Here is a 26,364-nt window from a genome sequence, read left to right as displayed (position 1 = left end):
TATTTTCAAGGTTAAATGTCAACAAGATGCTCCTGAGTCTTGCATAGGGGCGGGACATTGGCAGTAACATTGGTACCACTCAACTTTTCTTCCCACCATTGACTTTGTATTGCGAGAGATTTTCACTTGCTTATTTAAAGGTTTCTCACCCAGCCCACGTAAAATCTACCAACTCCTGCTGTTAACTCCCAAACATATTTTTTTATGTTATCCAATCACAGTGCAGAAATGACAGACTAGAGATCCAAATTAGTGCTGCTATAGCTGCCATTTTACATTTCCATCCATGTAACATGCGCGCTCGCGCGCTCGTATCAATTGGTAATGTCGCGCGCTCGTATCAATTGGTAACGTTGATGTTATTGAATACCTCAGTTGAAAGTTCAGTCTTCCATTCCATCTGTGTGTTGTTCTTGGTATTCATCCTCCAATCTAGCCAGGTAAGATGCTAACTATAATGTTACTCACACTCTTGACTTCAGTTTCTGCATGAAATCATAAACAGGCAGAATAACAGCTGAGCCAGCTAGCACCATGTTAGCTAACGTTAAAGCTAGCCTCATCTATGTACAGTATGTTCCTAATGTCGGTGTAACTTAAACTTTTGTTAATGCCAAACATGAGACATATCTGTTGACTTCTGTATATGAATTGAACCAGAAAGAGGCACGACAGCTGAGCTAGCTACAGTAACTTAGCACAATGTTTCATTGGCCTAGATAGCTAACGTTAGTGTGGAAGAATTTAGATGTTTTAGCTATTAGCACTTTTGATGCCACTAAACATGGTTTAGTCAGCTAAAAAGTACCCTAGTGTAGAACATGACTCAGAACCTCTGTTACCTCACTGAAAACTCAGAGCCTCCTTTCACAGGCACTTTTAACATCATTCGTGATTTCTTATTTGTCATTTAACAGTGATGGTAGACATCGACAGCAAGCATGCCCAAAAGAAAACGGAGTGTAGAACCTGCAGCCCAAAGCTCTCCTCCTACATGCATCCTTCATGTACCATCCATGTCTGATCATGGGGATTTCACGCCCCTCCGTAAAATTAAAGGATCTGCTTCAGAAAAACTGCAACTGCTTCAAAAGATCCGGGATAGACGTCTCAACCAACCGCATGACTCCCCATGTCGTATGCAATCAGTATGTGATCAGATCCCGGCAACTCTTCCTGATGACCTAGAAAGAGTAGGATATCACAGCAAGTGTTATAAGCACTTTGTCCGCCACTTTCATCGTCTGGGAGATGATACAGAACCAGGGCCATCAACCTCATCATGGCATCACTCTCCTCGTAAACCAGGAGGTTCTGCTGAACCCATCTTCCCGCCAGAGTGTATATTTTGTGAGAAAGTTGAGACCAAAGATGCTCATCGCAATACTGAGAGGCCTACAACCTTCCCATCCTTTAAAAACAAAGAAAATGCATGGGAGCAAATCGAAACACGGGCTGAGAAAATGGGTCTCTATCGACTCCATCGAAAGGTGAAAAACAAAGACCTCTTTGCATGTGAGGCCAAACACCATCCGTCATGTTTTAAAGCTTTCCGCACAGCATTCTACAACTATGAGCGTGCGATTCACAGAGCCGAAGCACCAAAGGAGCAGGCTTGCATGTCAGCCGCCCATGAAAAGGCATTCAACTCAGTACTGGAACACATTCAAACCCAGGTCATCCAGCAGAATAAAGTTCTACAGCTTTCTTCCTTGCGCTTGCTCTATGTCGAGGAACTGAAACTGAATGGATATGAGAACTCAAATTATCGGTCAGAGAAACTACTGAAACGCCTACAGAATGACCCAATCAAGGAGCATATCCACTTCACGAAGGTTGATCATGACAAATGTGATGTCATTTCTTTCTGGCTTGTGCACAGCTCAAACATAACAGTTTCCAATGCTCTCGCACGAGCATTCACACTCGGAAGCACAAACAAGAACCAAAATGTTGCCCTCCAACTTCGCCAGGGTATTCTACAGGCTTTCAGAGAGTGTAAAGACCAACCATGGCCACCAACAGCTGAAGACATGGAGCTCAATCCTGAAGACATCCTACCTCCAGACCTTGTCCGCTTTCTCAGCGTGCTAATGACTGGCAAGGAGGGCATCGAGACAGAAAAGGTGAAGCGTCTGGTCTTCTCCATTGGACAAGATCTGTGCCGTGCAGTGTCAGATGGAAAATGGAAGTTACCAAAGCACATTCTCCTCTGTGTGACTGTAAGGCACCTGTTCCGAAGCAAACAGCTCACCACAATACTACACAGGCTTGGACACTCTGAGAGCTACGATTTCGCCTTGGAGTTGGAAACTGCTCTCGCCAAGGTCCTGGATGAAGTCTCAACTTATCGTACACCACAAATTGTGACAGGAGAGGGCAACCTTGTATTCCACTGTGAGTGGGACAACTTGAATAAAACCACTACCAGTGTGCACGGCAGCAACATTGTAAACAGTGCTGGAGGAATCATGGTGCAGGAGGTCAAGCCCGGGTTCGAGAGCAGCAAGGACCGAATGCTACCTACCATCAATAGGTCACAACAGCGTAGCCTGAAGGTCGACACACCAAAAACTCTCCCACCCTTGCACTTTACTCGCGTTGGCCCGAAGTTCCCTGAAGGCTCATCATTCACACCGCCAGCAGAGAATGACACAGTCTATGCCACTACGATGCAAGAGTACTACATCTGGCTCTTCATCAGATACATCGGAAGCTGTGGCCTGCAGCCTGTGCCTGGGCTAGGGGGTTTCACCTCTGCAACTGGTTCTCCCCCACCCAGCAAATCAACAGTCGACTACTGCACGCCTATCCACCAACCGATCACAGACAACGCAGTTGTTCGTGAGCTACTGAAGCGTTCCGAGGCAGCAACTGCTGAGGTGGGTCAGAGATGGGTCCTGAATACATTTGATCTGGGTGTCTGCATGAAAGCCCTTCCCATCATCTGGCGCTGGCCAAATGAATTTGCTAGTCATGTAGTAACGATTGGACCCTTCCACACATCCATGAACTACATCGGGATGCTCACTGGACACAAGATGCGTGGTTCTGGATATGCAGAGATTCTCTTTGAGGCACAACTAGTAACAAGTGGATCTCTCAAAGGTGTTCTCAGTGGAAAGGCCTACGCAAAGTCCCTCTTTTGCCTCAAAACAGTGTGTGAGGCAATGGAGAGGCTGTTGATGGAGAGATTCACTGAGGAGGAGAACATCATGATCTCTGACCCTGCTGTGCTTCTCAGAATGACCCAGTCTTGCAACCGAGAGCACCTCGATGAAGCCCTCAAAGACCCCTCAACTCTACTCCTCATCAAAAAGTACCATGCCTTTGAGGAAAAGGTGCGCAAGGGCCACCTGGGGAAGACAGCTGCCTTCTGGATGTCGTTCATTACCCACTGCCATCTTGTCTTCATGCTCCTCCACTCTGTGAAGACCAACAACCTCCAGCTGTTTCACAAGTGTAACGGAGAGATGGCAGATATCTTCTTCGCCTTTGACGGACACAACTACTCCAGGTTTGTGTAGCATACGTCTGTGTAAACGTCTGTGTAGACGGACCTTAATATGAGTCTATTATTTCGTAAAACTGTGATTATTTTGTAAATAAAGCACTAATTAGCATACTAGTATACCATAGACACATGTAATCATGTTATGAATAGTTCTATCATGATCTATGCCCTTCAAAACATGGGTCTAGACACCTTCATTTTTCAATTATCTGCAATATTGGCTGAGATATGTCAAAAATCGTTTTTTTGATAATGGCAGCAGTAATTTGCATAAAAATGGTATGTGGGACATTTTTTCAGCTTGGGGCCATAGCTAGTCATTTTCTACACATTTTTTCCAATCTAGAAACACTGATTAGAAGTATATCTCCGGGGGGTGCAGGGGGACCTAGTCTTCCTACTAGACTACAGGGGGTTGACTCAGCTTGTCATCCTTCCGAGGTCGGCTAATTGAGTACCAGCTTGCTGGGATGAATGATCCCGGTGTGTACCCCGATTTAGAATAGGTACACCGTATCCCTGCGCATCGTAAGAGCGTGACCAAGGGTTGGCGTCAGGAAGGGCATCCGGCCATAAAAACATTGCCTCAAACAGGGAACCATGATTGTCATGGGGCCCGCAGGGCTAACCCTCGCTATAGCGGGGAAAATGGCCTTAAAACGATCATTCATTCATTCATATTATCTTTTAAAATTATCCTTTAGAATTGCCATTTATAACTCATTAGAATTACTCTTTTAAACCCATTAGAATTACCATTTAGAACGCATTAAAATTGGCTTTTAAATAAAACCCATGAGAATTACCCTATATAACCCTTTAGAATCACCCTTTAGAATAACTTTTTAGAATTACTTTTTGGAGTCACTCTTTAGAATTACCCTTTAGAATAATCCTTTACAATAATCCTTTGGAATCACCCTTTAGAATAATCCTTTAGAATCACCCTTTACAATAATCCTTTGGAATCACCCTTTAGAATAATCCTTTTGAATTACCCTTTAGAATTACCCTTTAGAACCCTCTAGAATTACCTTTTAGAATTACCCTTTGGAATTACCCTTTGAAACCCTCTAATATTACCCTTTATAACCGTCTAATATTGCCCTTTAGAACCCTCTAGAATTACCCTTTAGAACCCCCCCGAGAATTACCCATTAGAACCCTCTAGAATTGCCCTTTAGAACCCTTTGGAATTACACTTTAGAATTAAGCATGGTGGTTTAGAAAGGTACTTACTTATTCTAGCCAAATATTGAAGCGGCTTCACCTGTTAAAATGATCAAAAGTGATGATGTACCTTCAAAAGTGATAACGATTGAAATAAAATAAATCCAGCTGAGCTATAGGATCACGAATGTGCCCCTCTATCTTTCTGCTATGCCCTCATCCGTTCTATGTTCTAGGTCCTCCATGAGCCTCCACCCACTGTCTTTGCTGCCACCACATTTCCAGGGAAAGCACGCTGCCAGTTTCTCACAATTCCATAACGGGATGTTGAGGTGGGTTAAGCTGCCTGGATGACTGGAATTTGCAAGGTAAATCGATCGTTGTACAAGTTACATTATTTGATACATTCATTCACGTAGTTACATTCATTTGGTGTTCGCTCTCGTGTGATGCGGATGTTAACCAATTCCTTACTGATCAGTGTTTTGTCATTTAATTTGATTTCCTGGTGCAGTTATCTTCATGTGCAGAATAAGTTACGATTGAGAAAGGTCATTACACTGGCATTTAAAGTGCGTCGGCCTTCAACCAGTCTAGAGTCTCTTTACTTGCGGGCACTGAAAAGGAAGGCGGTGCAGGTGTGTACCGATGAAAGTCATTTCTTCAACGGACTTTTAAAAAAACTACCAACTTACGCTTTCATGTAAGGATGAAGAAGAACATTTTCAAAAATTCATTTGCACCATGTACAATTCAATGCTAAATTCAAATTCCGAGCCATTTTGTTGTTTAGTCCATCTTCCATATTTTATTTTATATTTATTTTATATTTTATATTTATTTTATATTTTATAACTTTTTATTTCGTTTTCTTATTCCTTTTGTGTTTTATGTTTAAATGATGGTTAACTTACGGTGTCACCAAAGAATAATTTCCCTGAATATGGGACAATATAGATTTATTATTATTACTATTAATAGTAATTTATTATTATTATTAAGTATTACTGTTATCTTATTTCGACTGTTGTTTCACACATTGAGTGTTCTAATCCAACAGTCTGAAACTGTTGGCCACCTTTTAGCTGTTTCATTCCTGTTTAACCCATCAATGGAACCCAGAGCCACAAATAATCTTAAGTGGAAGTGATACCAATGAAGATGACATTATGTGAAGTCTTCGAGTCTGTACAATTATTTTTATTATTATTATTGTTATGTCGGGAGGGTAGAGGAATATCTAGAGTCAGGTAGATCTGTATAGGTAACATGCTTCGTCTGTCGCGATAGGGAATATACCTGTAATAAGTTATGTGTGGTTAGTCCGGTTTGTCGGTTAAGGAGTATACCTGTGAACATACCAGGATGTTCGTGTGCTAGGTAGTGATAGGGATTAAAGATAACAGCCCTTGTGTGTCACACCTGGTAATCAAACCTTTGTCCCTTATGGCAACGCACACCTGTAAACACTTAGACAGGCCCTTTATTGCACACAGTAATTCAATTCCTTTCCCTGACAATGACTTTGGAAGAAAACGGACAGGAAACCAGGCCAGGACACCACCGATGATGGCTGCCGCCGGTCGCATCACGAACTTGCACCGCAACATGCCCAGGAGGCCTATGATTGGTCAGCGCGGTAGGCGCGAACCTCCAGCCAACCAGTGCGGGAGGCACGAAGACACAACTAAGAAGCAGGTTGTTGATTGGAGTGAAGTCACTGGAAGGTTCGGTGGCTGGTGGGAAGCTACGCAACGCTGAATGGGGACCGCGCCATGATTGACGTCACCGGGAAGGTTATAAAAAGGACGCGCATGGCTCGGAGCAGCAGCTCACTTGGACTTGTACTTGGACTTGGCTCTTAGCGGTGCAGTCACATTCCTCCCTGTGGCTTTCCTCGTCAAGACGCTGTTCTCTCTCCTGTCTCTCCTCGCGGTGGACCTCGTGTGGAGATTGCTGGCAGCGCTTTGGGCCGCGTGGTGCTTTTAGGGCGTTGGACGCGTGGTGCTCGGTGCTTTGGAGCTTGGAGACGCAAGACGACAAGACAGATAAGGACGCACCATTTCACAAATACACGACGAACGTCTTTCTTTGGTAACTCATTCCCTCGTCTCGTATCTGCAGTCTGGTGTGTGGGATCACAATTTAGAATTAGAATTAGTATCGTGTTTACCTGTCCCTACCTTTTATTTTAATAAACCCTTGTATTATTTTCCATTCCCTTCAAATCTTGTGCCCGTTTGAGTTCATTCCCCTTCCACAGTTACGCGCTCCCGCTTCTTCCTCTTCCCTTCTTCTCTTCCCGCGTTTGATAGCACAATCCGTATTGGTTGTCGCTTCCAGTAAATCCATTCTGGTCCATCCGCGGTCCCTGGTCTTAACCGGAAGGGTCTGCGCGACATTATTATTATTATTATTATCTATATAATAATAGCGTAAGGACTCGACTTTGTTATCCCTTTTACGCCGCACCCAGTGACCCGATGCCCACGGCACTAATGGATTTACGATCTACGAACCGCGCTCTTTGTTTATCATGTACAGCCATACTCGAAAATTCTGAATTAGCCGACGTTGGGGCCCAAAAGCATCCGATTACCTGCCGATACGACACCATCTTATTGGCGTCTGCTGAGTGAAGGCGAAGCAAGCCGTCCGCTGATTGGACAGTTGAAGGCGACAGCAAGCCGTCCACTGAGTGGACAATCCTGAGCATGCATTTGTGCCGGTGTCGTCGATCGCGGTGTACGCTAACCTCATCAGGTGGGTTTACCATAATTTCTTCCAACTGCGCTCTTTGTTTATCACGTACAGCCATACTCGAAAAATCTGAATTAGTCGACTTTGGGGCCCAAAAGCATCCGATTAACTGCCGATACGACGCCATCGTATTGGCGTCTGCTGGGTGAAGGCGAAGCAAGCCGTCCGCTGATTGGACAGGCGAAGGCGAAAGCAACCCGTCCACTGAGTGGACAATCCAGAGCATGCATTTGTGCCGGTGTCGGCGATCGTTGTTCATATACGCACTCTTCATTCTCATCTTTCTTCCTAACTCTTACTCGGACAAGCAAATCCCCTATGCCATCCATAATGGTACACTCTATCTATACACCACATCCTCCCTTCCGTGGATGTTCCACGGGTTTCGGCTAGTTATTATTATTATTAGGTTTACTCTCCATGAAATGGAGAGTAACCTATTATTACTGCTAGAGTTTTTCTTATTATTATTCTTCCACGCTATTTTGCACCTCCGAAAACTTCATAATTAAGTTTCTCAGCAACCGCTGGACGGATTGACAGAAAATTTTCATCAAATTATCGGCTAGGCTCGTAGAATTTTTAAATGCTAATGATGACGTCATAGGTCACGTGGTATGGGCGCCATCTTGTAAAACACCTTCAACTTTGCCCCTCTGTATCTCCGAAACGGCTCAATGGAAAAATTTGAGGAATGGCTCATTCTAAAGAACTCTGCAATGGGAACAAAAAACATGTGTATTGAGTATATCAAAAATGCTAACGTTAAGAGGTTAGAATTCGTCAAACACAGTTTTTCTCCCCCGAAAAAGAGATTTTTCCCCCAGATGCTTAGTTAAAAAAAACTCAGAATGCGAAAATTTTCGAAGTCATACGTCACATGGTTCGGCCGCCATCTTGTTTTCCGTGAAAAAACACAAAAAACCATTTTTCTCCGCAACGGCTGAACGGATCGAGCCCAAACTTGGCATGCGTATTCGGATACCCATGACAAACAAAAAAGTCAGCGAGCACGACGTCATCCGACACGTGGTTTCAGAGTTATGACGTTTTCAAATCTCAAACTAGAAATGGAATCACCTCCATAATTTGTGGAGGTATCGAGTGGAAACTTTACACAAATGTTCCTCATGGGGGCATGTTTAATCGTTACTTGAGACGTTTTTTTAAGTCACATGGTTTGGCCGCAATAAATAATGGAAGTTAAATTTTAAAAAGCTTGTAACTCTTGAACCACTGCATGGATCGACTTACTTGAATTTTTAATACAATGTAGCTCTCATCGGGTGGAACAAGTGTGCAAAATTTCAAGATGATTGGATGTACGGTCGCGAAGCTAAAGTCTTTATTGTTGAAAGAGGAACAAACACACCATTTTGTCCTGCCAGGCCACATCTCCCAGTGCTTTTGCCATTTTCAGTTTTAATTTCCTTTAAAAAACATTTTCTCTGCAATAATAGGGCCGATTGAGATAAAAATTTTCACCATGGGAGGGACTCGGTCTGTAGAATATTTTAATGGTAATTATGACGTCGCAGGTCATGTGGTTCGGCCGCCATCTTGTTTTTCGTGAAAACACGAAAATCTATTTTTTCTGCAACGGCTGAACAGATCGAGGCCAAACTTTGCAAGCAGAATCGCATACCCATGACGAACAAAAAAGTCAGCGAGCGCGACATCATCCGACACATGGTTTCAGAGTTATGACGTTTTTAAGCATGAACCTTTAAAACCTAGCTCCTCCCTCATTTTTGATCCAATCGAGGAGAAACTTCACAGGTCTGTTCAGCATGTCAGTCTACTAAAATGTCATTTTAGAATTTGCGATAGGTCACGTGGTTTGGCAGATATCGTTAATTAAACGATTTTTAAAAAAAAAATGGATATCTCTTGAATCGTTTTATTGATCGACGTGAAACTTCATACTGTAGTAGAAGTCATGAAGAGTAACAAGTGTGCAAAATTTCAAGATGATTGGATGTACGGTCGCGAAGCTATAAGTCTTTATTGTTGAAAGAAGAAGAAACACACCATTTTGTCTTTCCAGTACGTGCTCACGATAACGCGATCTCCCGCGGTCATTTGAACCGCAAAAAAAATTATAATTGCAGCTTTGTCAATAGCTGAGGCATATTAACAAACGAATGAAACAGATTTGCTCAAATTCTGACTATTTTTAACTCGATCGTATTTCACTGAAAGTAAGCCCATCAAGGCGCGTACGTAATACACGAAAATACAATGGCCCATTTGCGCATATGCAAACATCCATCCACATATTACGTAAGGTGCTGTGCGAGAAGGAAATGGCTGTCATGGTCGTAATTGGTCTTGAAATTTGCGCAAATAAATGCCCTACACGATGCCGTTTATTTCGTCACAATCCATCCAGCCGATCTGAAGTTATATGAAGAAATGCATTTACGTCGTGACGTCATCACGCGATTTTCGAATTCAGACGTCTTTTCGGAAATTAGATAAAGATATAAATCGAAATGAATCATGTCCGCGATCTGCGCATGCGCGGTTTTCTCAGTCGCTTTTCAGTGGCATCGCAGTGCAACCCATCTGCGCATGCGCCAGCTATTGAAAATTGGGTCGCCACGGCAAAATCCAAGATGGCCGCCACCATGTATGTCTGAACCTTGCAACCTGCATATCTTGAAAAATAAGCGAATAAGTACTTTATAGAGTTATTTGCTTTGCTGGTTTCCTTTAAAGTGGCTTCCTTGAAAGAAAGGAGGATGTAACGTATTATTCTGACTTGTATTTGCATTGTTGTTGTGGTTTATCGGACGCGCTTATTCGTCAGACACGAGTGAATCATCACCGCGTCAATAAACGCGCTTTCCGCTTCCGGCACGATGGAGTCTGCTTGAGTTCGTTACAGTAGCAACTTCTAATTTGGTGTGTGGGTGTATCTAGGCACAAGGAAGAACGCTATCGAAAATTGGGTCGCCACGTCAAAATCCAAGATGGCCGCCACCATATATATGTCTGACCTTGCAACCTGCTTATCTTGAAAAATAAGCGTGTGTGTGTGTAGGGGGGATGTGTGTGTGTGTGGGGGGGTGGAGGGATGTGTGTGTGTGTTTGTGTGTAGGTGGGGGGGGGGGGGGGGGGTTGGTTGTGTGTGTGTATGTGTGTGTTTGGGGGTAGGGGTGTGGGTGGGGTTAGGGGGGATGTGTGTGTGTGTGTGTGTGTGTGTGTGTGTGTGTGTGTGTGTGTGTGTGTGTGTGTGTGTGTGTGTGTGTGTGTGTGTGTGTGTGGGTGTGTGTGTTTGGAAGGGTGGCATGTGGTGGGAGGGGTGTGGGTGTGTGTGTGTGTGTGGGATGGGGTAGGGGGGGTGTGTGTGTGTGTGTGTGTGTGTGTGTCGGGGTTGTATCCAAGGGGGTTGTGTCAAAGCATGTCCAATGAAAGTGGGGTTGTATCACAAGTGGGGTTGTATCAAAAGTGGGGTTGTATCAACAGTGGGGTTGCATCAAAAGTGGGTGCGAGTAAACCGGTCATCACTGCCAGCAGTTTTAAAGTGGCAGTTCTAGTTATTATTATTATTATTATTATTATTATTATTATTACCTTCACCACCGAGGGTGAACGCGGGTTATGTTTTCATCCCCGTTTGTCTGTTTGTCTTAGAGCACGATATCTCAAAAAGTTATGTGCGGATTTGGAAGAAACTTGGTGGATGAGTTGGTTTGGTGACGAGAACAAGCAAATTTGAATCCAGATCAGATTCAGGTTTGAATCCAGATCAGGTTCAGGTTTGAATCCAGATCAGGTTCAGGTTTGCATCCAGATCAGGCATATCAGTAGATACAAAACATAAACTGTTCAGCGTGGCGGAGGTATAGGTACTCGACCGATGGCGTTCTAGTTCTATCTGTCTTTGTTGAACTCGTCTAAGCAAGGTGTAGCCTCTGCCTCGACTGGTCTGAATCTGCAGGTTACCAGTTTGCAGAGAGACACTCGGTGGAGATTCGGAACGGCTATAGACATATTATGTACGCAAAATAGCTCAATTTCACCCTCTCCATCCTTCTTTTGCATTCCTTCCCCTCCCTCCCCCCATCGCTCAAATTCTCTGACTCTACCCCCTCCGCTCCCTCTACGATCCTCAATCGGCCTATACCTTTTCACATTTTTTGTTTCCTTCATTCCTTCCCTTTGTGTATATGCAATACAAATCAGATCTCCCGATCAAGATTTAAACTTTAGTAAACCGACAAGAACATTGATTTTTATCAGTGGCGAAAGTTAACATGGGAGTGTACCACGGCAATGTTGGCCCAAATGCCCTCTTCCTTGTTTGTGGTCGTCCAGGATCGTGGGACGACTACTTCCACTCGGTGTAATCCCGTTAACTGTGGGCCTGTTGTGGATTCATTTCCATTCTGCATACGGATCAATATAAATACTTAAATGCCATTGGTTCGATCCTGGCTGGCAGGATGGCGTACAGGTGGTCAGGTACGCTCACCTCTGAGCTGTCTAACCTGTGTTTGAATCCTGACCTGGCTGTAAACCGTCAACCTGGTGTTTCACCGGCAGGATGATTCATTGTTGTGTGTGCCGATCCTCGGATGGACGTTAAGCCGGGTGTCCCATCTGTCGGCATGACTTGGTGGACGTTAACGATCCCACGGTGTCCTTCGCCAAGAGTAGGCGAGCTATCACCTGTACACTGAACAGATTACATATCCTGCCCCAAACCTTAGTCGAATGTTATACCTGTCCAACCGGTTCATGCAAGACTTGGGCCAAGCCTTCGACTCTCCCACCAGCCAAGTCCACAATAACGTGGGAATCATTGTGGCCTTTAATGGAGAGGAAGAAGAAGAGGTTCAATTGCCGATAAAATGAGTAAAGAGAAATGTGAAAAAATAGAAACAAAGCATATAAAACCAAGTTCGTCCGGCTGCTAAAAGGAGCTAAAGCTTTTAACAAGGGGAAGTTCTGACTGAGAAACGGTCTGTGTCCATCAGGTAGACTTTTGTCCGGAGGAAAGATGCACATCAATGATTGTAAAGGGGTACCTACAGCTACATTCAATGTGTTTTTAACCCATAATTTCCTATTTTTGTCTCATTGACCCTAAAATGCTTGTTCCATTCAGTGCGAATTCTCTAGCGCAGACTAAATATGGAGGATGCACCAGTAGGAGAGAAATGCACGTCGTAAAACATGGACATCACAGGAAGGGGCGTGGTCAAACAGGTGCATTGTGGGGAAGAGGCATGGTCAAACAGGTGCATCGTGGGGAAGGCGTGGGGTCGAACATGGGCATCACGGGAAGGGGCGTGGTCAAACGTGCATTGTGGGGAAGGGGCGGAGTCAAACAGGTGCATCGTGGGGAAGGCATGGAGTCAAACATGGGCATCACGGGAAGGGGCGTGGTCAAACAGGTGCATCGTGGGGAAGGCACGTGGTCAAACAGGTGCATCATGTGAAGGGGCGGAGTCAAACAGGTGCATCGTGGGGAAGGCATGGAGTCAAACATGGGCATCACGGGAAGGGGCGTGGTCAAACAGGTGCATCGTGGGGAAGGCGCGTGGTCAAACAGGTGCATCATGGGAAGGGGCGTGGTCAAACAGGTGCATCGTGGGGAAGGCGCGGGGTCAAACAGGTCCGTTGTGGGGAAGGCGTGGGGTCAAACGTCCATTGTGGGGAAGGCTCGGGGTCAAACAGGTCCATTGTGGGGAAGGCGTGGGGTCAAACCGGTGCATCGTGGGGAAGGCGCGGGGTCAAACAGGTACGTTGTGGGGAAGGCATGGGGTCAAACAGGTCCATTGTGGGGAAGGCGTGGGGTCAAACAGGTGCATCGTGGGGAAGGCATGGGGTCAAACAGGTCCATTGTGGGGAAGGCATGGGGTCAAACAGGTGCATCGTGGGGAAGGCATGGGGTCAAACAGGTGTATCGTGGGGAAGGCATGGGGTCAAACAGGTGCATCGTGGGGAAGGCATGGGATTAAACAGGTACATTGTGAGGAAGGCATGGGGTCAAACGTGCATTGTGGGGAAAGCGCGGGGTCAAACGGTGCATCGTGGGGAAGGCATGGGGTCAAACAGGTGCATCGTGGGGAAGGCATGGGGTCAAACAGGTGCATCGTGGGGAAGGCATGGGGTCAAACAGGTGCATCGTGGGGAAGGCATGGGATTAAACAGGTACATTGTGAGGAAGGCATGGGGTCAAACAGGTGCATCGTGGGGAAGGCATGGGGTGAAACAGGTGCATCGTGGGGAAGGCATGGGGTCAAACAGGTGCATCGTGGGGAAGGCATGGGGTCAAACAGGTGCATCGTGGGGAAGGAATGGGGTCAAACGGGTACATCACACGAATGTGGTGTGGTCAAACAGGTGCATAGTGGGAACAGGGCATAGTGAAACAGGTGCATCATGGGAAAGGCGTGTGGTGAAACAGGTGCATGGTGACGCCTGCATTCTAGAAGAGTGTCAGACGTTATAGCGTCTGCAACAGAAGATAAACCGCCCTTTGATATGCGTGGTGTATTGTGGGAAAGAGAGGAGGAGGAAGGGGGTAAGTGAGGAATTCAGGTTGAGATTAGTGAGGAGTGGAGGTAAGGGAATGACCTAAGCCGTAGGCCCTATGGATTTGCATTGTTGTCGCTAGGGAGCTGCGGTTGCAATTTCATGTACTGTGGTTGACTATATTTAACACTAACTTTACTGAAATATAGTTTCACAGATTTCGTTATTTTAAAAATTTAAAGTAGTTGCTGTGTTAGTGAAGTTTGCATGAACAGTTTATGTTTTGTATCCCATTGATAGGTTACACCTGAACCAAAATCAAATCGGCTTGTTCGTGTCACCGAGCCCACCTCATCCACCAGGTTTTGTTAAAAGTAATCCACAACTTTTTGAAACTTTGTGACACAATCACGAATTTTTTTGAAGAGATGTGTTTTGGAGGATGATATTCCTGAACCATTATCAGAAAAATTAAATGTTTTGGGGCGAATAATAAGCTGGACAATCGTGTTTTAAAATCGGACTGTTTTCACTTCCGTTATGCAAAGGAGCTACTTCCGTCGATTCGCGTGACGTCACGGGAGCACAGCTCAATGACGGACGTGTACGTCTACATTTCAAAGCGCATTCGTTGACGATCTTTTAGTGGGTCAGGGATGCAAACAAACTTCTGTGGGAAAATTCCTCGACGACTGGAACAATTCAAATCTTGGAACATCGGCATCTTGAACGCTAGAACAACCTGTGACGAAAAGCAGACAAACATTTCCGTCAATTGACCTTATGCATTGACGTCACGAAGCACCTAACAACCAATCGCGACGCCATCTTAGAGGGCAAACAAATGCCCCGACGACGCGTTCATGTGTGAGTCAACTGCGATCGCAACTAATTGCGTCAACTAATTGCGTCAACTAACTGCGTCAACTAACTGCGTCAACTAATTCCACATGGTGAATGAATCATAAAAATTATTTTTTGGTGAAGTAACAATGGATATAGTGATGTTTGAAATGTTTCTGTAGAAATTTATTCACTACATATTTTCTGTGAACAATAAATGAAGCTGCACATGATACGTGTACATATGTTTTGAAGCTGACACAACTGTGACAATAAAACTGCTGCAACTTTATATTACTTGTCATTTTGTTTTGTTCCATGTGCGTATTTAACAATGTGAATCACTCATAAGGCGATGCTGTTGATCCATAAAATAACACTTCCATGATAATCAGTCCATAGGAACTACTCCTGGACAAACATTTACGAGAGCACACGCAACTTGTCCGATTTTGTTCACAGTCGCTTCTGGCGATGTCCCATCATCCATCGGTGTGATGGGAATGCGATTTTGGAGTACAGTATATTTTTGTTTCACCATTCCAATTACCCGTTCAACATGGATCCGAACACAAGAAAGTTCTCTGCTCCAGTCAACTTCTACTTTTTCAAGTTGCTTCTTTCCCTTGGTGAATGGGGGCACCTTCACCTCGGCCATCGCCATTCCACATCAACAAGAAAACCGCGATCGGCAAGCACAAGATCCCCTGGCATCAGTTTATTCACGAGGTCACTGTTTTCCGTTATCTCGGTGTATGTTGCCCTTCCTCCCCAACACTTGCCTAGGAAGCATATTGAGCCCTGTGGTGTTATACCAATTAGAAACTTTACAGTTGATTGGTGCTTGTAGTTGCTCCACACTTGTGCCCTTGCCAGTAAATCGGTCGGCTGCTCTGTAAACACTTCAGTGCAGTCAATAATAACTGCACATTTCCTGAAAAATTTCCTGAACGATGACGGCATACTGAGACGGAGAGCGTCACGACTGGGCCAGTGTATCAGCGACTGAGTCTTTACAAACATTACATCGAGAACGCGGTGGAAGTTTCGTGAAACGGTTGACTGGCTGACTCCGAATCTGTAAGCTCGGTCCTCGTCAGAAATGTTCAATCGCGACTTCATGAGGAACATTAGCACTTGACCAAACTTTGTGAGTTTTTTTCACGTTGGGAGAGCACGTGATGTAAACGTGAAGAGTGGCAGAAAAATTGCCCAACAAGGAAGTCCCGTGTAAAATCGGAGTTTTGCATCGTTGTTCTGAAGGTGTTCTTCCTGCAGACCTGTTGCTCTTACCTTTTCTTCCAGGTCACACACTTGAGTTCTGAGGACAATATTGTCCTTCTGTAGTTCCTCCACGTTTTTTTCCAGTGCACGAATGTCTGAAAGACAGTTCCGTTTGGGTTTCAGTCCCTCCAACAGGTGGAATCTGCTCATGAATGGGGCACTGCTCAGGACTTGCATTGTGTAGTTCTAGCAGTATTGCTGCAGGAGCCATGTTGTCTGCCTTCCTGTTACGCTGCTGTGATCGCTCATATCGGTGAAACGCTGACACTGAAGAGGAGTGACAGCTGGTGTAGCCCATCTTCTGTGTAGGTGTCCAGTCAGGGTTGGCGATATCATGTAGGTGGGCTGGCTTTCCTGTAAAATGTGAGACAAAAAAGTGGAACAAAATTGTGTCAAATTGTGAGGGAATGTATGTTATGCAAAGGCATAACATACAGTAAATACTGGACTTCGCTTACCTTGTTTTGATTAGTTTCTTCACCATGAAGTATATCTCAAGATAATTTGATGAGTCACTAATTTTAGCATGATTGTGAAGTTAAGTCGCATGTCAACTCCTGTACGCTTAATTTTCAGCACTTCTTTACGTCATGCACATGCTCTGGATATGTAAAGAGGAGAATATGACAACGTTATTCCATTATGATGGCAATCATTTAAAAACAAGTACAAAAAGTTTTAATTAAAACAAAAGCCGCGTCGATGTTACACAATGCCTAGATGCAGCTGTGCCTATAACGTCGATGTTATAGGCACAGGACATTCCTATTGATTCGATTACTTGATGTTATTTTTGTGCAAAGTGAAAATATATCTCGGCAATTTCCCGTGTGTGGCGACGAATTTTTAATATATCTCGGCATTTTCCCGTCTGTTATTTCAGGCGGTGTATGACTGACCATGCCGCGATGTAAAAAATATATATCTCGGCAATTTCCCGTGTGTGGCGACGAATTTTTAATATATCTCGGCATTTTCCCGTCTGTTATTTCAGGCGGTGTATGACTGACCATGCCGCGATGTAAAAAATATATATCTCGGCAATTTCCCGTGTGTGGTGACGAATTTTTAATATATCTCGGCATTTTCCCCGTCTGTTATTTCAGGCGGTGTATGACTGACCATGCCGCGATTTAAAAAATATATATCTCGGCAATTTCCCGTATGTGGCGACACGTAACGAAGCTATGCTCCTCTCTCCACATTATTGTGACGATGTATAAATTAAATATTTCATCGTGACGATTGTCATCAAATGGACGAATTTTTTATATATCTCGGCATTTTCCCGTCTGTTATTTCGGGCGGTGTATGACTGACCATGCCGCGATTTAAAAAAAAAAAAATCTCGGCAATTTCCCGTATGTGGCGACACGTGAACGAAGCTATGCTCCTCTCTCCACATTATTGTGACGACGTATAAATTAAATATTTCATCGTGACGATTGTCATCAAATGGACGAATTTTTAATATATCTCGGCATTTTCCCGTCTGTTATTTCGGGCGGTGTATGACTGACCATGCCGCGATTAAAAAAAAAAAAAAATCTCAATGGACTTGAAGTTACAGGCCTTTGAGAATTCATTTCATTCTATAAAGGGCAACTTTCATCGGATTTTCTTCCCGTTTTTTTTCAACCGAGTCTAAAACTATGTTAGCGACTGTGAAAAATGAAATGATATATCGAATTTGATTTGAAATAAAACTGTGTGAGAGAGGAAGACACCACGGGCCTACAAAACAGGCCTCAAAGCTATGCGAGTTAATAAAATGGTGGATATTTGTTTATATGAAGCCTCTCCCAGAATGGGTGGAGCTATGGTTCCCAGAATGGGTGGAGCTTTGAGGTTTTGTCTTCTCTGCAAGAACAAGAAGAAGAACAAGAAGAACAACAACAACAGCAGAGGGCACTCTATGAGCAGCGTCTGCGACGCGGCTAAAAATGTCTATCAAGCTGGTGCAAGGAATGTTGATGTGACAGACAGGTCATAACATAACTTAGACTGTCGACTGTAGTAAAGTTACTTGTTAGTTAACTACTAACATTGTTGGAATCCTCAAAATTAAAAAGTTTGCAATTCCAAAGCTTGAGATTACCACTAATATCACTGGTTACTAGTGGAAATAACAATCACGAGATGCCTCTCCAACGTTCAGTTAATTCAGAGCATGAATGAATGCAGCCGTCTGTTTTAGAGTTTGTGTTCCAACGCAGCTAATTTTAGACTTGCTATGTTTTACCATGCCTGGCTTGCCACTTTGGCATACACTTAGACAGTTCGTCTAATTTTTCCTTAAATTTCATAATTTTCATACTTAAACAATTCAGACAAATTGGTACACAATTAAGGCATCGAAAACACTTTTTATGCCATTCAAACAACGAAATTCGAGTCGGCATTACACACATACCTCAAACCAAATGCTCGGAACAAACTCGTGATGACTTCGCCGGTTCATACCCCTTGCGTTTGATGTTGGACAGCCATCTTTCTCTCCGTTCTTTTGACAGTTTTGCTGCATGGTCGCCTTGACGTTCCAACACTGTGGGAATACAGTAAAAGGACACGTCCTTGTCGCGATTGCTACGGTTAGAACACCCAACGACGCAGCAGAAATTTACCATGTTTATGTTTTCGTGAACGTCGAAGTTTCTAGTCGTGACCATCGTGCATCGCGTTGCGTGCGCTTGCCCTCTGAGCGAGGGCGCACTTCCGTTTCTAAGGGTGTGTGACGTCATATGCATAAGGTCTATGAGCGGTGCTCCCGTGACGTCACGCGAATCGACGAAAGTAGCTCATTTGCATAACGGAAGTGAAAATAGTCCGATTTAAAACACGCAATTGTCCAGCTTATTCCCCGCAATTACTTTTTGGTAATAATGTGTCAGGGATATCATCTGTTCAAACAAATTAATGGTCGTGTCCCTTTATGAATCACTTGGTAAATAAAAAACAATTCTTGTATCCAGATCCGGATTCGGATCTTCATCAAAATCAAATCACTTCCTCCTTGTCTGACACCCAACCTGTTCACCAAGTTTCAGCCGAATCTGTTCATAACTTTTTGAGATATCCTGCTCACAGACAGACAGACAGACAGATGGACAGGAGTGAAAACACATCCTCCATCCACCTTCGGCCTACCTTCGGTGGTGGAGGTAATGACATGTAAAGCTGAAAGCGTATTACCTCTTCACCCCAAATTATCTGCAGGTAATGTAGCAAATCAGGAATGAGCACTGGCGGATCCAGGGGGCGGGGCGGGGTCGGGGGTGCGCCCTTCGGATTTTCGATAATAAATTATAACCCATGAATATCCTGGGACGCCCCTCGTGTCCAGCTTATTTTGAATAAGGAACGTTCCAGGTAGCATACCAACGCTCAGGGGTTTTAAATCACGTTTGCTTTATTATAAAACACTCCAAGTGCGACGGTAAAAAAAACCCGTACACACATACGTGTGTGTGTGTGTGTGTGTGTGTGTGTGTGTGTGTGTGTGTGTGTGTGTGTGTGTGTGTGTGTGTATATATATATATGTGTGTATATATATATATGTGTGTATATGCGTATGCTTTGTGTATATATATGTGTGTGTGTGTGTGTGTGTGTGTGTGTGTGTGTGTGTGTGTGTGTGTGTGTGTATATATATGTGTGTATATAATATGTGTGTATATACGTATGCTTTGTGTGTGTGTGTGTGTGTGTGTGTGTGTGTGTGTGTGTGTGTGTGTGTGTGTGTGTGTGTGTGTGTGCGCTTGTTGTTCATTGTTCTGTCTCGATCAGGTTCTTGTTGATTTGATACTTTAAGAACCTGCTGATGAACCCACATCATTGATGAGTGCTCATTCGTTTGCTTGAGGTTCTACCTGGGACATTAGTTACTATTGAGCTTGTAAAAACGACAAGACCCAATTGAGGACGTTAAAGATTAATATTTGCCAAAGGTGTCCCATGTATCGACGAGCTGCTGTTCTGCCAATTAATCTATTAAGTGTAAAGAGCAGCATCTCCAAACTGCCCCAACTATAACAACAACTCTCAAATCTTCCTACCAGTTCAGCTTCTGTTCAGGCTGGAACTTCCCACGATCCTATAGAAGCCTCTTTCCTCGAAGGTGAAGAAGCTTCATGAGTACCCTGTAAAAATGCCATGGAAACGGTTGGCAAGATACCTTGGAGGTGCACTCGCCATTGAGTTGTCCAGCCTGGGTTCGAATCTGGAGCAAGCTCTAAACTGTCCTGGAGTTTCACATGCAGGTAGAGGCCTCGTCTCGTCCATCAATGGGAAGGATATTAAGCCGGAGGACCTGTCCATTGCCACTGCCACTAATTGTTAGTAGACTATGAAGATCCTACGGTGTCTTTTGTGAAGAGTAGGCGAGTTATGACCGACATCCTGAGCAAATTACAAATGCCTGCCGATATGTCTGTCCTTCAGTTGTATGTCAGGCCTGGCCAGCCGGTTCGTGAAAGACTTGATCCAAAGACCTTCCCAGGCCAACCTAACAATTAGGTGGGAATAATTGTGTCCGAACAAACGTTTGGTTCAAAAGTGTCTTTTCTTTACCGTTTCAAAATATAATCTGAGATCATAGAACCGACTATTCAGCATAAAAAAGCGTTCGGCCATTCTTCACCTGCCACCTGATTGCCACGAGCCAATTAATTCACCTTTCCCAATAACATGAGCAGTTATGCCATTCATTCGTTTTGTCGTCCGTCTTATTCCTCACATATTTAAAGTTTGACGTGTAACTCAACATGAAATCATTCATGATGATAATGATATCTTGTAAATGTTAACACGCATGTCCCGATTTTGCAAACATGTCATTTACTTCCTCTATTTGCATGATACATGTTCTCAGGTTCATCTGAGATCAATCTGAAATCCCCCTAAAGATTCCGTTTGAGAGGGATGTTTGCCAGCTCATCCGATGACGTCATAATGCGGCATCCACCATTGCTTGAAGGTAAACTACGTTTGTTGCTTTGGGTCTTTCCAAAACACCAATGTGCGGCATGGATGTAAAAGCGCAACCTCACGACCCCCCAGATCGACGACCATCCTGTAATCTACAAAGGGGGCTGAAGATTTTAATTTTAATATTCCAGATTCCGCATTGCAGTTTCTTTTCTCCATTTTCTAATAATGGGGGAGATTTTAAATGTAAATATTACAAAGGGATTTGGAATTTGATAAACTCATGTTTTTTTCAATTAAACTGCTCATTTTGTTGGAACACCTGGGGTCACAGCATCGTGATGCAAGTGCTCATTCAGGTCGTGACACCTGGGGTCACAGCATTGTGACACGTGCTCAGGTCGTGACACCTGGGGTCACAGCATCGTGATGTAAGTGCTCACTCAGTCGTGCACCTGGGATCACAGCATCGTGATGCAATCACTCAGACTGTGACAACCTTAAACAATCCGCAGTTTTGTTATTAAAAAGGTAATTTCAGAGAAATATAAATCTCCAGTTTCTGTACTGCACATCAAAAATAAAAAATAAAAAATAAAAATAAAAATAGTTTCTTCTTTCTAAATGATCTCAAGTTCATGCAATATTCAACTTCCTGTGCTAAAGTTCTTTTTTTTCTGACGCACCTTTTATCCCATGATAATCCCATAAGACCTCTCCCTTAGAGTGACAATCTCGGCAGGTCCCCTTGCTTTATCCTCCTATAAAGGTTGACATGCAGTTGGACACGTTCCATGTGGATAAAGGGTGTGTACAAAGTGGTATAACCGCATGGTGGAGTCAGAGAGCCACATCCGCATGGACCTGAACGATGCAGCAAGGAGCCTCCGTCAAGGACATAATGTTCAGTTTTTGGAGCAGAATCTGCGATGGCTTCACTTGACAACTTTGCTCGAATGATCAATGATAGCGTGAGCTAATTGAGGCTTATCAGCCTTTCGGAAAACGTTTCTGGCCTCAAAAAGGGCAGGAGGGAATGGGCTCAGCTCATAACTCATAACATTTTGCAATGAAAGGTCTCCTGATTTGGACACTACCAGAAACCGTTGGAACAACAGGGCGGGGTCAATGGTCTGTTCAGGAGCAACCTTGACGGTAGACTTATCTCCGAGGGTTTTGGCTTTGTCTTTCCGTTTGAAAGAGAATGTGAAAGCAGGCTGCCCAATCATTTTTTCAATGATTTTCCTTCCAACGGACTCAAATTCATGTGCATTCACATCCTCTGTAGCCACTACACCATTAACAACATTTCTCAAGGAAGAGTCTGGAGAAAAAGGTGTGCAGGCATTTAGTTTTGAACTAATCTTTGACAGGTCAGACGAATCTCTCTTGATCCTTGCTTCAGTCGATTCTTTATGCTGCTCACTTGTTGTGTAGGAGAGGTTGTTGAATTATTGCATGGCATTGTTGTACTCGGATGTTATGGGTGTCGACATTGCCTACATCGATTCCATCAGCACCCTTTTGACGAATGAGTAACATCACCTCCATCGTCCAATTTCTCCGTACAGATGGGACAAACTTCTGGGTCGACACTACTTGCACTCATTGTAAAACCTGAAAGAAATGTACAAAAAGTGGGTAAGAACACACGCTCTGATTGGCTACTGAGTGTCACATGGGTGGCTAATGAGAACTAAAATAAAATGTCTGCCATCTTAGATGCCATCTTCTTGAATTTATTGATTACCTGATTAGTCAATGATACTTTAAATGGTCTTAATGGGATTTTTGACCCCTAAAACCTAGGGGTAGACACCAAAATTACAACTCTAGGGTGAATTATAAATGACATAGCCATTTTCGGGTATTGATGGCCATCTTGAACGCCATCTTGAAAATAACAGCTTTCCAGTGGTCCAATTTTATTAGATTTTAATATGTTATTCCGGATGTCCAATAGTACCAAAAACCGTTGAAAAACCTTTTGTAGCAAGTTTTTTGGGGTTAGGGTATTTAAAAAAAAAAAAAATTGACCCGTCTATACTTCACTTCCAGATTGAAATATTTGTTTATGTCCCGAATGTTGGTAAAAGTTTATTTTTTATATTAATGCTATTTAATTTTTGATTGAAGTTATGCTGTTTGGAATGAAAAAAGAGATATCGAGTTCAAGTGCATGACGAAATGCCGTGACGGTTTCTACTTTCTAACCGTAATATTCGCGGATCGCCATATGCAGATTCGCCATTAACTGGGTATGGAACCATTCAAACAGGTACGTTTTTCGTGGAAATCCTTCACGAACCTGCTGTCCATGCTTGATGTTCGACTACAGGTAGCACAGGAATGTGGAACTTATTGGTTCCATGGTTTCCCATTCGCCATTTTTTAACCTAAGTCTTTCAGGAACCTGCTGTCCATGTCTGACGTGCAACCAAAGGTGGCACAGGAATGTGGAATTTATTGGTTTCATGTTTTAGCATTCACCATTTCTGCATTGTCTGTTTGCTCTCGGATTCCCACCCGGTTGTAGCACGGGTGCCTCGCTAGTATATATATATATATATATATATATATATATATATATATATATATATATATATATATATATATATATATACACTATATGTATATACACCATATGTATATACACTATATGTATATACAGTATATGTATATATATATATATATATACTATAATTTTTTTTTTTTTTCGTTTATGGGGAGTGGGGGTTGTTAGGGTCGATACCACACCCCACCTGCTTCACTCCTCTATCTATCACTCTCCTATCTCTGGAATGACTGAGTCGCCTGTGTGTGTGGAACATGTGACAAGGTTGATGACTAAGTGGGCTTATTTGTCCCACTTTTGTGACATTCTTTGCCTTGTATATACAGCCATGACCAAAAATATTGGTACCCTTGCACTTTTTTCAAACAATGCACCATTTATTCCAGAAAATTGTTGAAATTTAAAAATCTCTTGGTATCCAGATTTGTATTTCTTTGGTTTGCAGCGGAACAAAACAAAAAAAGCTGAAAAAATCACGAAATCTTAGCTTATTGCACACAGAAATCCTAAAATGGCCCAGACAATAATATTGGCACCCATTAGAAATAATTAGATTTCAAGCAAGTGATTCTCCATTACTTTGAAATTGAACTCACTTATAGGGATTTGCAGGTGCATGCAATATAAAAATCACTCATTCAACCAGTTTGAATAGAGAAAATGAGTCATTCTGCTGTTTTGTGTCACTGTGTGTACCACAATGAGCATGGAGAAAAGAAAGAAAACCAGAGAATTGTCTGAGGATGTCAGACACAAGATTGTAGACCAAGCATGGACAATCTCAAGGTTACAAGTTCATCTCCAGAAACCTTGATGTTCCTGTGTCCACCGTATGCAATGTTATCAGGAAATTTAAGGCCCATGGCACTGTAGCCAACCTCCCTGGACGTGGCCGCAAGAGAAAACTTGATCGAAGATTGCAGCGAAGGATTGTTCGAATGGTGGAAAAAGCACCTCCATCAACTGCCAAACAGATTCAAGCTGAACTTCAGACACAATGTGTGACAGGTTCCACTCGCACCACCCGTCGCCAACTCAATGAAAGGGGGTTCTATGGTAGGAGACCCAGGAGGACCCCACTGCTGAGAGAGAGAGACATAAGAAAGCCTGATTGGAGTTTTTTTGAAAACACACCTGAACAAGCCAAAATCCTTCTGGGAGATTGTCCCGTGGACAGTTGATACCAAATTAGAGCTTTTTGGTAAAGCACATCATCTCTATGTTTACAGAAAACAAAATGAAGACTTCAAATAAAAGAACACCTTCCCTACAGTCAAATATGGAGTAGGTTCAGTGATGTTTTGGGGTTGCTGTGCTGCCTCTGGCACTGGGTACCTTGAATGTGTTCATGGCATCATGAAATCAGGAGATTGCCAAGACATTTTGGAGCGCAATGTTCAACCCAGTGTCAGAAAGCTGGGTCTCCATTGAAGATCATGGGTCTTGCAGCAGGACAATGACCCCAAACACACTTCTAAAAGCACCCAGGAAATGTTCAAGACAAAACCCTGGACCGTTCTGAATTGGCCAGCAATGAGTCCAGATCTAAATCCCATTGAACACCTGTGGGGAGATCTGAAAACAGCAGTTGGGAGAAGGCACCCTTCAAATCTGGGAGAACTGTAGCAGTTTGCACAGGAAGAGTGGGACAAACTGCACGTAGAGAGGTGTAGGAAGCTCATTCATGGCTATAGGAAGCGCTTGACTGCAGTTATTTTGTCCAAAGTCTGTGCTACCAAATATTAAGTCTAGGGTCAATAATTTTATCGATGCCATTTCCTTTTATTTTCTGATTTAAAAGGATATATTAAATTCTGAATCAAAACAAAGGTTCTGTAATATTAACAGTGAAATAAAGAATTGTGGAGACAAAATAATTTTGTCAATTTCAACTTATTTTTAGGGAAAATTGTGAGTTATTTGAAAAAAGTGTGAGGGTGCCAATATTTTTGGCCACGACTGTATGTGATGTACCAGTGGGGCATGATCGTGCACACTGCAAGTAACTACTTGGATACATCCTACATGCAGACATATTAGATATAAGCTTTATATATTTGATTTTATGGATTGTGAAAGATTTTTTTAGATTCAACAGTGTTGGTTATAATGATATGCAAGCCAAAAGACAAACTAAAAATGTTTCATATTCATCGTTAGCTTGATCAAACAATGACCAAAAAAGTGGCAAGTCATGTGATCCAGAATGCAATACGATTAGTTATGCTATATTCAAAGTGTGCTATCATTACAGTACTACGATTACTTAGTAATTATCAAATTGCTAATTACTACCATTACTTAGTAATTAGCAATATTTAAAACAGATCAATATTTGAGCACATCATAGATCAAAGACATAGACATAATAATCACTTGTAATTGCTTCCTTTGTAATGTAAAATGTCCGGTCTGCTTGGACCGTTTTAAAGGCCCATTGTGCTTTCATTCTGCAAACTGCTAAATTACTCAAGTAAGTAAATAATTAGTGACTAGAATGAGCTCTTTATTGAAAAGTTTACAGCTATAGTTATTTTATTCATGAAAATATGACAAAAGTTCTAAAACAAGAGGCGTAATAGGGGCTTGTTGCCGAGCAACCAGTTCCAGTGTCAGCTCCATTGTCTACCAGCAGTGGGCAGACAGAGCCTGCACCGGCCGACCTTTGCCATTTCAAATCTTATCCAGGTTCCTCTATAGCTGCAGACATTCACACTTAGTATACACATGAAAATCCCCAATGCTACTCGCTCCCCTCAGCCACCAGACCAGTTTCATCACTTGTTGGTGAATCATCAGCGAC

General features: G+C 43.2%; 1 protein-coding gene and 1 long non-coding RNA gene across 2 annotated transcripts in view; one reads left to right on the top strand and one right to left on the bottom strand.

Moving 5' to 3' along the window:
* LOC137437301 (uncharacterized) overlaps positions 1-21,713 on the top strand; it is a 30,485-nt gene extending 8,772 nt beyond the window's left edge. Inside the window, exons 2-3 of the long non-coding RNA XR_010986447.2 lie at positions 4,921-5,016; positions 20,931-21,713. This is a non-coding gene — a long non-coding RNA (uncharacterized LOC137437301). The remainder of the gene's footprint in view (positions 1-4,920; positions 5,017-20,930) is intronic.
* On the bottom strand, positions 15,134-18,749 carry LOC137437300 (uncharacterized). The gene is made up of 3 exons (XM_078766345.1): positions 18,685-18,749; positions 18,474-18,605; positions 15,134-16,414 (listed from the first exon to the last, which is right to left on the bottom strand). The coding sequence occupies exons 1-3, from the start codon at positions 18,727-18,729 to the stop codon at positions 16,247-16,249; spliced, it is 345 nt and encodes a 114-aa protein (XP_078622471.1). The 5' UTR covers positions 18,730-18,749; the 3' UTR covers positions 15,134-16,246.
* Positions 21,714-26,364: the final 4,651 nt, after the last annotated feature.

The sequence above is a fragment of the Myxine glutinosa genome, chromosome 12, assembly GCF_964187855.1.
Source record: "Myxine glutinosa chromosome 12, kmMyxGlut1.1, whole genome shotgun sequence".
Taxonomy (NCBI): Eukaryota; Metazoa; Chordata; class Myxini; order Myxiniformes; family Myxinidae; genus Myxine; species Myxine glutinosa.
The sequence above is the reverse complement of the archived record's forward strand: the minus strand, read 5'-3'. Positions and strand labels throughout refer to the sequence as shown.